Source organism: Rhododendron vialii, chromosome 12a (assembly GCF_030253575.1).
Source record: "Rhododendron vialii isolate Sample 1 chromosome 12a, ASM3025357v1".
Taxonomy (NCBI): Eukaryota; Viridiplantae; Streptophyta; class Magnoliopsida; order Ericales; family Ericaceae; genus Rhododendron; species Rhododendron vialii.
The window spans coordinates 31,867,016-31,883,839 of NC_080568.1; the positions used below are offsets into that span (position 1 = coordinate 31,867,016).

General features: G+C 39.1%; 3 protein-coding genes and 1 long non-coding RNA gene across 6 annotated transcripts; 1 reads left to right on the forward strand and 3 right to left on the reverse strand.

Moving 5' to 3' along the window:
• Positions 1–2,565: 2,565 nt before the first annotated feature.
• Positions 2,566–6,632, reverse strand: LOC131312095 (uncharacterized). The gene is made up of 2 exons (XR_009195696.1): positions 6,472–6,632; positions 2,566–3,147 (listed from the first exon to the last, which is right to left on the reverse strand). It is a non-coding gene; the product is annotated as an uncharacterized LOC131312095 (long non-coding RNA).
• On the forward strand, positions 2,913–7,067 carry LOC131312090 (aquaporin NIP6-1). Its single transcript, XM_058339822.1, has 5 exons — positions 2,913–3,167; positions 3,551–3,775; positions 4,132–4,326; positions 5,867–5,928; positions 6,527–7,067. Exons 1-5 carry the CDS (start codon positions 2,913–2,915, stop codon positions 6,729–6,731), a joined length of 942 nt encoding a protein of 313 aa, XP_058195805.1. The 3' UTR covers positions 6,732–7,067.
• Positions 7,068–7,221: 154 nt separating this feature from the next.
• Positions 7,222–9,881, reverse strand: LOC131312094 (uncharacterized). The gene has a single exon (XM_058339829.1). The coding sequence runs from the start codon at positions 9,646–9,648 to the stop codon at positions 9,304–9,306; it is 345 nt and encodes a 114-aa protein (XP_058195812.1). The 5' UTR covers positions 9,649–9,881; the 3' UTR covers positions 7,222–9,303.
• On the reverse strand, positions 9,843–13,744 carry LOC131312092 (large ribosomal subunit protein uL30z-like). 3 transcript variants are annotated; one of them, XM_058339826.1, is made up of 6 exons: positions 13,602–13,744; positions 13,090–13,284; positions 11,549–11,646; positions 11,287–11,424; positions 10,411–10,513; positions 9,843–10,311 (listed from the first exon to the last, which is right to left on the reverse strand). In XM_058339826.1, exons 2-6 carry the CDS (start codon positions 13,270–13,272, stop codon positions 10,093–10,095), a joined length of 741 nt encoding a protein of 246 aa, XP_058195809.1. In that variant the 5' UTR covers positions 13,273–13,284; positions 13,602–13,744; the 3' UTR covers positions 9,843–10,092. The 3 variants fall into 3 exon arrangements, with proteins under 3 accessions (XP_058195809.1, XP_058195811.1, XP_058195810.1); XM_058339828.1 differs by having other exon boundaries at positions 13,653–13,714; XM_058339827.1 differs by having other exon boundaries at positions 13,090–13,278; positions 13,602–13,713.
• Between the last annotated feature and the right edge of the window lie 3,080 nt (positions 13,745–16,824).

Below are 16,824 nucleotides of genomic sequence, written 5' to 3' on the forward strand. Positions count from 1 at the left end.
AAGACCTTTGGCTCCAAGAACACTGAATAATCACTCGTGAGTCGTGAAGTTCCTTAACCAGTTATCACTCTTCTCAGCAGTCTTTCAGAGTCATTTCAATTGGTTCCCTTGCTCTTTATCTCTTTTTGTTCTCGTGACAATGTCTGTCCATATTCTTATTGATATTGATATTTCGAAGGTAATTGAATGGCTCTGATCTATTCAAATTTAATCCTAAATTTACATTTATTTTGGTGTAGCTAATGGGAATCAACCAGTAACGTCCAATCAGTTCCCCGGTACTAATTCTTCCTACAAATCCTGAAACATACCATGGATTCCTGCTATGGTTTCTTACAAATTAAAAAGGGGAACGGTCGCTTAAATCCCTGTATTTAGAGCCCGTCTCATATACAACTAGGGCTGATAAGCGAATTAAGGTACTCAAGTTTGAACCCATCTTTGGCTCGTTAAAGTTCGTCGAGATCAGTTCGCAATATAAACAAATCAAACTTAAATATTTTTTATTAAGCTTTTCAAAAAAAAAAAACCAAGCTAGTTTAAGATATGCTCGGATGATGCACAAACGAAGCTTACGCAAGTACATTTGAAGCAGTTAAACTTGTAAGCCACACTTCAATATTGGACTGCTTGGAATCACTTATCAACCCTGTAACAGGGACCAAATTAAGTGATACTTTAAAAAATAAATAGAGGCAGATATTTGGCGGGATCAAGTATATACAGTTGGTTTGTAACTAAAAATACTCTATATATTACTAATATTTATTTTGGTAATGTAAGGTGTCTCGGGCCAGCTTGCCCGCATCTCGGTTTAATCCTTACAACACCTCTCACAACCATTTCAAAAGCTTACACGTGGGGTGAAGTGGATCCAAAAGATACTGACAATGAAAACCAAATCTGAGACCTTGAGAGAAAGCAAAATCCTAAGTCCCAAGCCACGATCTCTAGACCAACCCCTCGGGTTTCTAATACAATATATCTTTAGCTGGACTATTTCTATTTCTTTAGTGTCAAGTATGAGAGATTCCTCACATCAAACTCCTAAAAATACAAGGGTTCTTGTATTTTAGCAGGGGAGTGTTTTTAAAATCACAGCTCCTGCCACACAACGTGGGCAGTCAAAAGGATAAATGAGGGTCCGAAGTTGTTCAAGTGCTCTGGTTACGTGCCTACACGATTGATAATCGAACCAAATGTATCGGTTCTTATTATTACATCAACATTGATAATCGAACCAAATGTATCGATTTTTATTGCATCAACATACATGTGGAGTAGGAGCTGCCCTCCCTGATCGAAGAGGGATCTTGCTTGGGCCAAGCAAGGAGGGTTCACTCAAGAAATCAAAGTCCCGAGGGGGGTTACGCGAGTGAATAGTGAATTGCCCAAGAGCATCATTAAGGATTATCATGGTGGAACATCATTATTTTACATCGGTAAGAGCTTGACTGATTTTCGCCCTTAAATTCGCAGGGGCAAAAATAGAATGAATTAACCAATCAAGCATTTACCGTGTATTGCAGGGACTTTTAAAAATAATATTGTAAACAAATTAAAACTGCTTCGATCATTCGTATGGGCTCCCAAAAGATGAGCCCCATGCAATCTGAGCTTCTGAAAGATGAGCCTGGGCTTCCGAAAGATGAGCCCCATGCAATCTGATGTACATTTGTTGTACCCAAATGGCGTGCCACAGTAGGGCCCACGTACATAATACCAACAACAATATCATCAATGAAAAGTCTAGGGAATTTTTATAGACTGGCTAAAGGTTAAAATGTACCAGCCCTAGCTGCTAACCTACCTGCCCCTCTTGTGACTTAATAATGGCAATGTTCCAAAATATAGGGTCCTTATTTGGAGCCATCAAGTCATAAATAAACCATATCCCACAGCTATTTATTCAAGGAAAGTACAGGAAAATGAAAACCACTTCCTTGTAATTTACCAACCAATATTCTCTCTTATCCCATAGTGTTCAAATTATTGGCAACCAAGGGTGCTGTGGGCAATGGTCTTCCACATAATTGAGTGGAAGGAAGGATTGGGAGATGCTGCCAAGCGGGGTGCTTGGCAGTGGTGCTAAGTGGCCCGATCTGGGAATGAACGGCTTAGATCTTGACTGAACAATGAACGGTTCAGATCTATATGCACTCAGATTCAATCCGAATCGTGCCAAGATGAACGGCCAGATGCCGCTCGGCACCCCTCTTGGCAGAGGGTGCTTGGCAACATCCCAGAGTCCGTGAAGGAATGCATTGAGTAAATTGTTGATATACATGTATACTACCAAGTGATGGGTTCACTAGGCAAGCAGGTCGAGTTCCAAGCTTAATACTACTTGGGTTCTACATCCGTTCGTTATAGGACTAAAGTTACTCTTTAGAGCTCGCAATAAGAATCGGGACTTTAACTTCGACCTCTACATAGGTGCGGTGAGGCCTCCTGCATATGGCTATCAAGTGTTACGGGCAATACGCATTGACGAATGTATAGACTAGTCTATTTACATATCCATTTTCGTACACATATACGTACGTTGTCACACATACACATACATGTAATAATGAGTATTTATTTACACTTGCATGTAATCAAGTGGAAGGGACAGGAAAACCACGACTCATGTCTGAAATTCGAAGATTTTTTCTTGAATCCCGCATACCATAGTTGATAGTTCCCACCGTCCACTTCTCTAAAAGTCACTTTATTTCACCACATTTCAATTTCCTCCACTAACTTATTTTCTTTTCTTTTTTCTCTTGATCTCTTGGGAGTCAACTCTTCTAACTATTTATATGTTAACATGTGAAGCTCTCAGTCCTTAGAAGTGAGAGCTCAAGCTTCTCTGAGTATTTCAGTTACCTTTAAATTGTCTTTGGTTTTAAGCTTTTCCTTTGGTTGTGATGGAGTCTGAAGATGTTGCATCAGCTCCTTCAACACCAATGACACCAGGTACAAGCGGGGCTGCACTGTTTGGCGGGTTCAAGCCAGAGAGTAGTCATACCGGCAACAAGAGATCACCATCTCTTCTCAAGAGCTGCAAGTGCTTCAGTGTTGAAACTTGGGCCGTGGAAGAGGGCACCTTACCCACCGTCTCCTGCGCATTGCCCTCTGTCTCCTGCGCATTGCCTCCCCCTCCTGTTTCACTTTCAAGAAAGGTACGAGAGAGAGAGAGATCTCCAAAGCCATTATTGCATTTTGGAGAAGTGGATGAAAGAGTACTGAGTGGTCCAAATTTATCACGAGTATGGTTATACATATGAAGATGAATTTAAGGCACGAAGTTCATTTTCTATGCACTATCTTGTGTCCCACTATGTCTTTAGAGTTTTTGCCCAGCAAAATTTTGAACCGTTCAACATGCGTAGGACTTAGGCCCCACATTCAAAACGAATGCCCGTGCTGCCAACACCGCATTCTGGAGACTTTTCTGGAAAAATTTATGGCTCCATATCATTTGCATATGTGCATATGGTAAAGATGAAGGCTAACCCATTTTCACATTCTGCGTTTGTTGTAATGGGTTGGTGCCAAAAACCAGGTGGGAGCTGAGTTCATAGGCACCTTCATACTCATATTTGCAGGGACAGCCACAGCCATTGTGAACCAAAAGACACAGGGCACAGAAACTCTAATCGGCCTCGCCGCCTCTACTGGACTCGCCGTCATGATTGTTATTCTCTCCACCGGCCACATCTCTGGAGCTCATCTCAACCCAGCAATTACCATTGCCTTCGCTGCCCTCAAGCACTTCCCATGGAGAAATGTAATTCAACCCTTGAGTACGCTTCTTTTTAACTGAATTCTTATTTTTTTCCATCCTGCCGAGGAAAAAAGGGTTGGAAGGGGTTCCTTCCTTGGGCAAAGAAACTCGTGCCTCCCGGGGAACCAAATAAGAAGGATAACTCAAGAGGGACTTGCATCATAGTATGATCTCAGCCCCACAGGGAGATCATAGTATGATCTCGTGCTTCCCGGGTTCCTTCCTTGGGCTTGACCAGAGAAGCTAGTGGCTAGGATTATCAAACACGACTCTCCCCAAACGTTGCCCAGAGACCACACTACTTTTATGACCTTGCCGTAACTTTTGGGGATCATTTTACAAGTCAATTATTTGGGCAGGTACCAGTTTATATGGGAGCACAAGTGTTGGCATCCCTTTGTGCAGCATTTGCCCTCAAGGGGATTTTCCACCCTATAATGGGGGGTGGAGTCACCGTTCCTTCAGGTGGCAATCTCCAAGCCTTTGCTTTGGAGTTCATCATCAGCTTCAACCTCATGTTCGTTGTCACTGCAGTGGCCACAGATACCAGAGCTGTAAGAATACCCCTCCAACTATCATTCTAGTTTTCAGCTTATTCTAAAAGATGTCTTCTAGGATAGCCCATCACAAGGAGTCAAAACCATAAACTTTTTAACCCTTAAATTCTGAACCCTACATGCGTATAGTACTGATAAGTTGTCACAATTTAAAATTCAAGAAAACACAAGAGACGACATTCATCGTAATGTTACATTGTGGCGATGTGTAAACACATGAAGGCGCTAGGAAACAAGTTTGTATTACTTTCATATTGTAACGATGTATCAGCACTACAAGATTAGGACAAACAAGGTATACACAAGGGGGAATAGCTGATCCTAAGTCCTAACCTGGGTCTAAACAAGTAGTTCGTATCCTAATTCAATGAATAATTTGCTAGAACCAGGGACAAGAGTCAATGGTAGAAGTTGGCAAACTGCAACCCAAGATTTCTATGAATACTTAGCTGTTATAACCAGAAATAGTAGTAGAAAAATGCAAGTATCTATTGTTTAGGCAGTTCAGGGGGGAGATGTGGGAAGCCTTCCACCAGTTAGATGTGGTCTACCTCGATTAGACCAAAGTATTTGAGTAGCCATCTTAATTAACATTAGATCCTTGAATGGGATCAAGGTCAAGTGACATAGGGAAAGGAGCAAATGAATAAAATACCATACTTACTGGATTCTTCACCGAAGTGAAGAAATTAACCTATTTCAAATTGCTTTTGATTAAGCATTTTTGGGGAAGCTTTCCAATATGTTAACCATAATTTGATAATAGATTCCTGCAGTACAGTTCAAAATGTCAGACAGAGTATATTTGTTTGGGTAGGATGTTTTTTTACCAAAACTTTTGTGTTCTTCTGTGGAATCAATTGGCTTCTGGGGTAATATCAGCAGTGAGAAACGTTATGTAGTGTCCTGTGTAGCGACGGCAATTTCACCCGAACCTGATAAGTACCCGAATCGATCTACCTCCATGCGGGCTGTTTTCTGAAATTCCTACCTGTGGGGAGGTTCTGGTTTTGAAATCGAAATACTCGACCAGTTTCAATTTGGATTTGGTATAAAATAACCCGAGCTGTAGTAACCCCAACCCCGAACCAAACTTGAAACCGACCAAATAGTACAGTTGAGCTTCTTAATTACCAAACACTAAATAAATCTACGAATCTATACGCACCTGACAGTGTAATTTTATTTTATTTTGGTTTCGCTTCCTCTCCTCTCCTCATTTTAGTTTATATAAGCCTACATAGATAAAAAGGTGCCCAAGGTTAACTTTTTGAGTTATAGCATATAGTATTTTTTTTCTTTCTTCATCTGTTCATTATGAATATTATGCAATGCCACGGGTACGGTGCATTCCAGGAAAAGTTAAACCTTTTGTCGTTTGGTTATGGTACACTCAAAGTCACACCCGTCCGGTATCCGCTCGGGTTTGGATGCAAGTAAACACTTCAAGTTTGGGTATGGTAATTGCAAATCCGGACCAAATGACCCGTTGCCATCCCTAATTCTGTGTTTTTTCCCCTTCCATCTACATTTGCAGGTGGGGGAGCTGGCGGGAATCGCAGTCGGAGCTACTGTCATGCTTAACATACTCATCGCTGGGTATTACTTTCATGACTCTCTCTCTCCAAATGATATTGGACCTCTTTCTTTACTTAAATTTGTCCTCCCTTCTATGGTCCCAAACACAAAATTCTGAAAAATGACAATGCAACACCACAAGAATGAAAAGTTCAATATCTCATGTTCAACAATCAACACATCCTGCATGAAAGACATACTTTTCGAAATGATTTGAAGAATGATAAATATATAGGATAAATGGATAATAGGAATGAATTTTGAGGTCAAACAATATTTAGTGCAGCAAGTAAAAACATATCTAAAGGTCAACCACATGTTCAAAATGAAGCTTGAAAGATAAGAATATTAGTAGGGGCCAGGGGGCAAGAAAGCAAACACATTCAGGAGTGCCCAAGATTTCCAGAAAACTAAATCGACAATTTAGTATAATTTATCAGGAGCAGCTGTAACAAGAAAGAATTAAGCGTATGCAGGAACAGATTTAATGAACTGCAAATCCATCGGTTGTACTCAATATCTGAGGACCATTTGAAATGGCCATTGACCACTTTTGAAGTGTACCTTTGAGAGTAATTCCTTAATCTTGGAGCATTTGCCTTTCTGACAAATGATGTAGGGAGACCACGGGAGCTTCGATGAATCCAGTGAGAACTCTGGGACCAGCAATAGCTGCAAACAACTTTAAAGCCATATGGATCTACCTCACTGCTCCAATCCTTGGGACACTGGCTGGGGCAGGTGTTTATTCTGCAGTGAAGCTGCCCGAGAAAGATGGCAACGCACATGACAAACCTTCAGCAGCACACAGCTTCAGAAGATGATCCTTCAAGTACAACACCATAACGTCAGGCAATAAAGAACTCAGATTCCCTGTCCTACAATGCATAGGTCCATATGGGCAAAAATGGAGGTGGTTGGGGGTGGATATAGTGAAAAAGTAAAACATGCCATGTTCACTAATTAATCATTCATATGGATCAAGCTAGAGGTTACCATGCATGTGGGGAGGGGAAAAACTAGTGTGATGTATAATGTCTGGGACTCTGGGTGATTAACCTTCTTCAGAGAAGAGATTTCGTACTTCGAATTGAGTGAAACTGTTCTATTGTGTTCATGTTTATTGGGTTGTAAAGGGCTGGGAGCATCTTCAACAACAATTCCCTTCTACTGAGGTTTCCTGTTTCCCTTTTCATTGTCATATAACATGTCTTGTCCGTACTAACATAGCTTCTTGATCATAATTCATAAGGATATATTGCAGGTATTATGCGTCCCTATTCTTTTCTTAAGGGAGGTGGTGATGATCCGTTCTTTTCTTCCTTTTAATCATCTGCATTTTCTCTTAGGGATCATACAGTGCACTTACAGAGAATCACAAGTAAAACAGAGCTGAGGAAAGGTGGCGCTCAAGGATTTGGGAAAAGGAAAAGGAAAAAGAAATGAAAAAGTTATGCGATCTAATGAGCCATAAGACTTTAACTTTTCTCTTCATTTTTTTCTTCCTTACACAATTGGTAAATCCAAAATCCAAATACAACCTAAGTGGGAAGGCATTCAAATAATCAAATTGCACCGGTTTGTCGAATATGATATTAAAAACAGAAGGGAAAATAGCCTAACGTCAAACACTTCTGAGATGAATGCTAGTTGACGATGACTAACTAGGAGAACCCTGCAGGTACTCTATTTAGCTCATACCAATCGTAGCCCCTAGGACATCGACAATGTGTCTTAATATTTACTTCGTATACCAGCCATCTCAAGCTGTTAAACCTTCTAACAATGGGTAAATGTATCTGGCTCTTCCATGTGTCATGCAATGGTACTTGGATCCATGTGTCAGCCAACACACGGAACACTAATACACCTTCAAATTAGGAATTGGGCCATGCTGCAACGAATAGAATACATGCCACCCAAACCTTGAGCCTAATTGTTATGAGCTTTATAACGTCTCTCCTAGGATATGCTAGAGAAGACATGCTCGACACTCATTCAATTGATCAAAAATCTCTAATTCCTTAGCCTGTCATCCCTATGACTACCCCTCACCAGGTCTCAACGACTCAACCTCCAAAAAGCATCAGGTGCACAGTGCACCGATGACCAAGAAGTCAAGAACAAATCTGACATCACCTATAATATCCTCAAGGCACCCTGAAGTCATACCATGCTACCAGCCAAAGCGGAATCCAGAGCCTAGTGACCCACGGGATCAGGTCCTCCATGGTGAAATCATAGTGTACCCCGTTCCATGTGGTTCCAACCATAGGATCATGTTTTGAGATTCTTGTATTTTGAAATTCTTACGTAAGCTAGCAGCTGAAAACACACTGGGATAGGGTTACAACAAGATTTGGGTACAAAGGATTTTGGCCCTCGAGATTGGAGCCATAGGCGTACAGTCAATGGACGACCGGTCCCCTTCAAAGATCTCCAGGGTCTTTTCCATGGTTTTTATGTTCCTCAAGTCAAAGTCTTTCATTTTTGTATTTATTGAAACATTGAAAACATGTCCGCCTTTCAAAAAAATGAAAACATTGGCAGTCCCAATTTTGTTAACATCGAATGAAGTTAAATTCATCCGTTTGGATTTATTACTTTGAAGATCACCGTAAAGCTCCAAACTTATTTCTAAACCGAAAATACTATAGGTACTGATTGCAAGGGTACTGATTGTGTACAGACCGGGTTGCGGGGCCCACCTCGGGTTCCCGCATGAGTAATCAAAACCGTTCATTTTTAAACAACACATACAAGTATACAACAGACAGAGAAAAAAAGAGCAGCATTCCAAACCCTGTTTGTTTTTGTTTTTCCGTATATTCATTGGAACATCAATCAAGAAGTGACATCAATAATTTGCACATGCCAGATGCAAATAGAAAACACCTTCTGAATTACTACGATGTAAGGAACATTCACATCTGAGTATAACCAAAAATCATCTTGCTCATTTTCACTAGGTCTGATAAACCAACCAAACTATTTGAATTTGAGCTCGTATCCGCTCGTTAAAATTTAGTCTAAGAACAAATTGTGACATAAACAAATCAAGCTTGAACAAAACTACCGCTCATTTAGTTCAACTTATCATGCTTAAAAAATTCAATCTATCCGGGATTAGCTCGATCTCGTTGACAAGCCAAGCTTTTAAAGCTCGCTTTCAAACCAAGTTTGAACAATCAAATGTTCCGTATGTTCGATTTGTTGTTGGCCCTAATTTTCACCAAATAGAAACATCACAAATCAGCCGAATCCAAACATAAATGAAATCTCACTTAACTTCGCTAAAATATATAAAAGAATTCCTTTTCGAAACCTATTTAAAATGTAACCAAATAAAAGCACCTTAACCTGACCACGACGAAACGCTCGACCGCATCCATCGAATCAGACAATCTCGAGCCCTGGAACTTTACCCGACTGATCCGGTTTGATCCGGAGAGAGAGTGATTTAGAGAGAGAAAGAAGGAGCACAGCGAGAACAATGCCGACGAGATCAGCAAAGGCGTCCTTGAAGGAGGCTCCGGCGGACTTGAAGAATCCCAACTCGTCGGCGACCTCTTTGGCGGCGCCGGCGGCGAGCGAGACGACGGATCCGAAAAAGATGCTGAGGCGGCGGAGGATAGGGTAGCGGGTTTTGGAGGCGAGGAGAGAGAAGATGATGGTGAGGGAGAAGCAGAAGAGGATGTGTTGGAACTTGTCTGGGGCCAACCAGTCATCGCCGTTCTCCATAAGAGAGAGAGAGAGAGAGAGAGAGAGAGAGAGAGAAGGCAGGGGAGAGTGTTTTGGGAATTTTTTTTTTTTGGGGAAAATGGACTACTAATTAATTCGTTAGTTTCATTCAACAGATTTATAACACGGTCTAAGATCATTTTTTTTAATTCAAAAAAAATTAACCCCATTCAACCGCAATTAATCACAATCAATTTTAGTTACTAATTTAATTGCTCATACCAAAATTGAAATAAAAGACATCGTAGGTCATCTGAGGTCAAAGCTCAAACTACACTTCAATGGAATCTGATACTGTATCTTATACAAGAACAAGACCCTTTAGAAATGCTACTTCACTATTTTTTTCCGGATCGCTTGAAGGGAAGAAGAAAGACAGAAGAACAAAAGCAGAAACAATAAGAAACACAAAAGGCAACTGAACTATCAAGGGGGCAGCAAACCCTAGTTCATTTTGCTGATCAGCTCATTGATCTGGTCTTGGCGATTTCCGGTGTCTCCCCCATCCTTGTAAAGCTTTTTCTTCCCAAACAATGCTTTGTTGTCTGGCTTGTTGAGAGTAAAGGGGCATAGCAAACCGATAACCTCTTTGAAATGAGGACCGACAGTAGCGACCTCGTTCACAATGTCTTCTATGCATAAAATGCCATGATTCCCCAGTGCCTGCCAAGCATAGGAAGAATGTTTCGTTAGAACCTAAGAAATTTGGCAACAACTGGTAAGCGAATCACAAAACACGATTTAGTGAGATTCTTGACACACCTGTTCAACAATGTTGTTGTCTGTCAGAGGAACTCTCTGCTTGTCAATTTTCGCCAAACCTTTCTTGTAGATCAGATCCTTCACATTCTTCAGATTGGGGTATCTATAATCTCAGAAAAACGATGCAATCATATTACCAGCAACGAGAAGGCAAAGATGCTTAGAGTGACTAACATATATCTTCTACAAGACTATGCCCCAGTGCTTTTCAGGTGTTTTTTCTGTAATCTTTTTCCTTTTGCTCAATTCCAGCTATACTCCATTGGTTTAGTATTATATTCTGTCTACTTGTTAAGGATTTTCTTCCAGAACTTCTCCCAACTATAAACGGTAAGAGTAATGACGAATGGATGGCAGAACTATGGTAGAAATAACCAATTTTCACCTCAAACAATCCGAAGAAGTATCGCGAGTGACACAATGGTCAAACACTTGAAAGAGGCTTCAAAGTTCAACAGAGATACTGCTTTAAGACTCTACGCGGAGAGACTCGTGTGTGTGATGGCTAGGAAATCATGTCCCAAGAACTTTATTGTTGTTCAGTTTTTGTACAAAAAACAGAAGAATGGAGTACATGGGAACTGGGAAAAGCTTATACTCCCTCAAGGAAAGCTCAATATTCATTGGCACTGTTTCACACGAGATGGATTCCACATAACAAAAGCAAGGGGGTGAAGTGAAAGCTGCCCATGGTTAAAAACAACCAGTGTAATTGTTACCATTTGGATCATGCCATCATCATCAGCGAGTAGAGTAGAATTACTTAACAATATGAATATATATTATATAATCATGTATTAATGATCCCTTGCCTTCGGTAAACATCTAGCAGATGTTATTCTAGCAAATAATAGCAATAAGGAATTGTCTTCATACCCGTACGTAACAAAAGGCTCCACCAATTGAAGAATTTCCATCATCCTTTCATTCGCCTTCACAAAGACACCATTGAAGATTCTCCTTAGTCTCAGAGAGTATAAAATCTTCCTTGTCTTTGGATGCATGTCAGTTTTCCTGGAACGATTCGGTGGATACAAGAATGGATAAGGGGGATTGTTTATGTTTTAGGTGGACATCAAGGGAAAACCCAACGTACAATGTAGCGGATGCTATACAAACAATTGAATTAATAACTTACCCTCCAATGCGAATGATGAAAAGCAACTTGGATTCTGGTGTTACAGAACCTCGCCTTTTCTGTTTTCCCCTTTGCTTCATTTGGATGAGGTCCAACTCCTGTCACAAGATGGTTTTTCATGGACTGAATTGGAGCTGACATAGATCAAAGATTTGAGGGGAAAAGGTATCATATGGATCTCTAACTGGCTTCAGTTTAAGAGGACCAGTGGTTAAGAAGCAGAATGTAAAAACAGATGACACCCAGAAGAAAGATAAGTAATTCATTATATCTTTTTCCTGGAGTAGTTAAATACAAACTGACATATAAATAGGTAAATCTACGACTTGGAACGTTTTTTCCTAAGTACATATGTTTTAATGGTATAGTCCTGAATCTCCTTGTACAACAAAAGAGGAAAAGTTGATAGTCATACCCTATTTCCACAGTTGCAGTCCTTCATAATTTAAGCATGCTAGGAGTTAGATCAAGGCAAACTCCACCATCCATTCTCCACATGTTCATGTTTTCTATAGGAAAAAATTTTATTCTGCCCAAAAGGCTTGAATAACCAAATTATTTGTTTCCATCACATGGCAAGGTCAACTTTCGAAAACAACACATATAGATTTCACCAAAATCACCTTAAAGAATCAACTCCTAAGAGGCTAAGACCAAACACAAACTGAAGAAACTTTCACACAACTGGGGCTGGCAAAACAAGGTAAAAACATCAAGGAGAAGAATTTTTACTTTGTTGACCAAATATGGATCAAGTTTTAGTCAGGACAAATGTGGACTTCAAATGAACGGATTTGACATTGTTATTTCACCGAGCATAACCTGAATAAAGTTGGGCAATTTACATACAGATTTTGACATTGAGTTTGTGAGCTTTATTTGAGGGATTTGACATGACTATTTAATTACCGATTTGCAATCGTAATGTTAAGAGCTATATTTATACAGATGGCATGATAAAGTACATCTCTTTTAGCTCTAATTCATCTCCACTGTAATTTCACAAGCCACCAATAACTATGGATCTGTTTGGAAGTTGTGAAAGGAAGATAAAGTAACGGAAATGTTCAAGAGGGAGAAGCTAAGAAAGTAGGAGAAAAATCTATTATTTCTCCTTCTCTACATTTTCTTCTTTCTTCTCTCCTACCACTAGCAACTAAACAATAGAAGGATAAATTTTATAGCATTTCTCTTCCTTTCCATAAAATCCATTGCTTAGAAATCCACATCTACATAAACGGCATCATTACCTCCAACTTAAACCGAGGAATGCATCTAAGCATACCACAACAACAATGACATGATCCATGTAATCCCCCATCGACTAGGCAATAGGCAGGGAAGGATTAGAGACCGACCTAATCTTCAACAATATATGCACAAAGTGATTGATCTCACATACCACAAAATAGCGGCCCCCTTATACCTCCAAAAATCGAGTAATCCTGAAGATTATGACGAATACCTCTAAGCATGAACACAGGCAAAAACTACAATCCAGAGTTAACAAAAACTAGGGAGGAAAATATCGAGGCGATTACCCTGTCTCGAAAGTCCCTGATGAACTGCTCAGGCTTCTTGATGACGAAATTATCCCCCTTGCTTTTCCTAGTCTTCTGCTCCAACTGCAGCTTCCTTCTAATTGCCCACTGCTCATTGCTTTTCCTCTTCTTCAATATCACCTCCGGTATATAATTCAACGGCTTCGGTTCCCCCTCGGCCATGATTCACTAAGCCTCAATTACAAAATAAAGAATCACCAAATTAACTGTTTGTTCTTTGATAAACAGAAGGTAAAAGTAAAGCTTGTTATTATTGAGCTTCGTTGTTAAGAGCAACACACAGGTATTTGATTTGAGGAATATTGTGTAATTGGATAAGACAACCTCAGAAAAAGTTCAATATATGACTAAAACGAGCTCAAAAGCCGGTAAAAATAAAATACTAACTATACCTATAGACGTAGACGTAACTAAGGAGAGAACAGGGGAACTGTTTCAGCAGACAAAAACGGCTATCGATTCATTTGGAGAGAGAGAGAGAGAGTGCTTACCCGATAGCAGTGCCGGCGCCCGAGAGAGAGAGGGAGGGAGAGAGCGGGTACCTGTTCGATTTCCGAGCGCGAGAGAGAGAGAGAGAGAGAGAGAGAGAGAGAGAGAGAGGCACAGATGGCTGTATGAGGCCTTCAACCCTAATAAAGGCCCAACTAGTGTTTCAAAGACCATGAAAAATAGCCCACATATTTCACCAATATTGTATACTAACTAGCCCAACAGAAAAAACTGGCCCGCCCTAATAGTTCCCTCCTCGACTCCCCTACAAACATTTTCCGGAGGTTGTTTGGCAGCCTATTTTTCGACTTTTTATTTTTCGCATCTGTATGTTTTTTATGTTTGGAAAACTCTTGCAAAACTCATTCTATGAATTCTCATAAAGACATATTACTCTCCCAAATTCAAATAATACCCAAAACACCCTCATGTTTACGTTATTCTCATCCTCGCTTCGTTATTTTACTTTATTTTAATTTCTTCTGAATTACCAAAAAAATTAAAACATAGCTGGAGACTTTCAATTAACAAAGAAGAAAACAATTTCACAATATAACTTTAAGAAAATTGCTTAAAATATTATTCATACACATTATATATCATACTAATAAATAACCAATGACAATATAGTAAAAAATTAATCCATAATTCGTTTTCTTCATATATCTCCCAAATGGATTGGGAAATCCTGTAATGCAAGGTCTTGCAAGGCCACTCTGTATGGCGTACACTGGCGTCAATCTTGACAATAAATGGTTGAGATATAATTTTTAATTATGACTGGTATGTAATGACCCGAAATTCGGGCCAACATTTTTTTGAATAAAATTAAATATTTTATTGAAGTATTTTTTTTTGTAATTATAATTGATTTTGTTAATTTATATATCTAAACCTAGACTTTCTAGGAAACCCTAGCCCTACTTCTAACCCTACTTCATAATCCTAAAAATCTAGGATAAGATTAGATTGGATTTTATTAAGATATGAATGGATAAGATTGGACTAGATTAGATTTTATTAGATACTATATAGATTTTGTTAGATATTATTAGATTATATAGGATATTGTTAGGATTATATAGGATATGGTTAAGATTTCTAGATAAGATTTAGATTGTTCTTCCACTAGTATAAATAGGAAAGTCCCCTCCCCTCCATTCCACACGCCACACACAATAGAGAAAGGAAAGAGAAAATATATGGGGAGAAAGAGAAGAGGGAAAAAGTTGGCGGGCTATTGATGAATGCGGAAAAATATTTTAAGGCATTGATTCGTAGACGATGTGGCCGGTCATATTTGAGGTAATTCGGGGAGTATACGATATGCTTCCTACTTCCGAAAATTTTTCTTCACTTTCACCTTTATACTCCTTTTGATTATCTCATGAATTTCGTTCAATCCTGTGGAATATTGTTGAAAAGTGGAATAATTGGTATTGAATATGATGTTGTTGATTGAGTACTATGGAATTGTTTCGTACATGGATTGGATCGAGTGAACTCATGCACCAATAGCCTATCCAATAGCCAAAATGGATCGAGGATGACCCGATGAGGAAGGAGTTGGTGGAGGATCACAAGTCATGTACTGAGGAGAACATGGTATAAGGTTCCTTGTGGTTGTTGCTTCGATTTGGTAGATTATCGTTTCTTGATTCTACTTATGAGCTTTGTTATTCTGTTGTATCATATACTTTCCAGATAATTTCTTTTTCAGGTGTGGAGCCAGATTAGTCAAAATTGAATCGGAGCATTTAAGGATTAATTTGGAGATGTCTTGGAAGAGTTGATAATTTTGAAGCATCTAGAAGATTATTTAGAAGGCGGCTTAAGTTTATTTTGATGATGTAATTTATTTATGGAGAAAATAGGGGCCTAGAAGCATTTGAAAATACAATGTATTTTGGAGTTTATTTATAGAAAATAGCGGAGCGTTACAGGTAAGAATCATTTATTACCGATTATAATTAATTTTTAATATGTACAGTTGATTGATGAGATCGATAGCTGTGTGCACATGCTCTAGACGGGGTGCACTACAGCACCCCCGGATCCCTCCCAAGCACCACTCCTGTTGCAAAATACGTTCTCCATATATCATCCAAACACCCTTTCGGTATATGATAATGTACTTAATTTTTTCTAATGCACAATCTGACGGCTCGAAAATACCCAACAGAATACTGACACACCAGTGTATAGTACCCCAGCTCCACAACACGGATATGTTGTACATCTGACGACTCCTCTTGTCAGGAGTACATGTCCTCATTCATCACCTTTTCCCCTCTTTCTTTTCCTTTTTCAATTGTAAATGAGTAGTTCTAGGACCACACCCATTTTACACACCCAAATGCACATCCACACATACAAGTGTATGGGCTCCACACACACTAGTAGTAATTTACAAGTCAAACGACCTCTATGGCTCTATTCATCCCATATAGTTCTTTATTGATTGAAAATACAATTTGGTGGCATCGGTGTACTCAGAATTCATTTATTTTAACAAAAAATATTTTGCAAGAACGTGAAAGTTGAAGCTGTGCGTTTTACAACCTTCCTAATAACTGAACACATAAAAAATTACAATAAATTAATTTTCTCATCATTTTCATGCAACTAAACGAGGCCCAAGATGTTAACTCGAAGTGGGAAAAAGCACAAGTGAGACAAAATTAACTCAATGAGTTTTGATCCATAATTAAGCAATTATAGGTTTTGGGTTCCTTGTGCAGGCCATTCCAAGCCCCGACCCATTTTCATTTTTCAATCGGCAACGATAGTCATGTTCAATAACCTATAATTGATTTATGCTCGTATTATTACTGTGAATGAATCAAGTTGTTTGCAAACAATTCGAAACTCAAAAACTTCTCAGTGAGGATTCTTTTAGGCACTTTTGATATAACGAGTTGAGTGGGCACCTAAATTTTTAAAAAATAAAAAATAAACAAACAAACTATTTTTAGCTGGAAAATAATTTTTACACAAATATTGTCCTTTAATGTGTGAAAAAAGTACTATATTGAATAAAGGGAAATGATATTGACACTCCAAAAATTGATGCAAGCACTCCAAAAACAAAAGAAAATGGCTTTAGAATTACATTGATTTTGGAGTGTCAACATTAATTTTTGGAGTTCCCAATATCATTTCCCTTGAATAAAATGCAAGATAGTAAATTCAAGTAGATAAAAGCAAAAAAATTAGTATGAGTGA

Coding starts and splice junctions, on each gene's coding strand:
- LOC131312090 (XM_058339822.1), top strand. CDS start 2,913: ATGGAGTCTGAAGATGTTGCATCAGCTCCTTCAACACCAATGACACCA. Junction 3,168..3,550: donor CTGTTTCACTTTCAAGAAAG/GTACGAGAGAGA, acceptor GCCAAAAACCAG/GTGGGAGCTGAGTTCATAGG. Junction 3,776..4,131: donor AGCACTTCCCATGGAGAAAT/GTAATTCAACCC, acceptor TTATTTGGGCAG/GTACCAGTTTATATGGGAGC.
- LOC131312094 (XM_058339829.1), bottom strand. CDS start 9,648: ATGGAGAACGGCGATGACTGGTTGGCCCCAGACAAGTTCCAACACATC.
- LOC131312092 (XM_058339826.1), bottom strand. CDS start 13,272: ATGGCCGAGGGGGAACCGAAGCCGTTGAATTATATACCGGAGGTGATA. Junction 11,647..13,089: donor TCAGGGACTTTCGAGACAGG/GTAATCGCCTCG, acceptor ATCTTGTGACAG/GAGTTGGACCTCATCCAAAT. Junction 10,514..11,286: donor GAGCCTTTTGTTACGTACGG/GTATGAAGACAA, acceptor CTGAGATTATAG/ATACCCCAATCTGAAGAATG.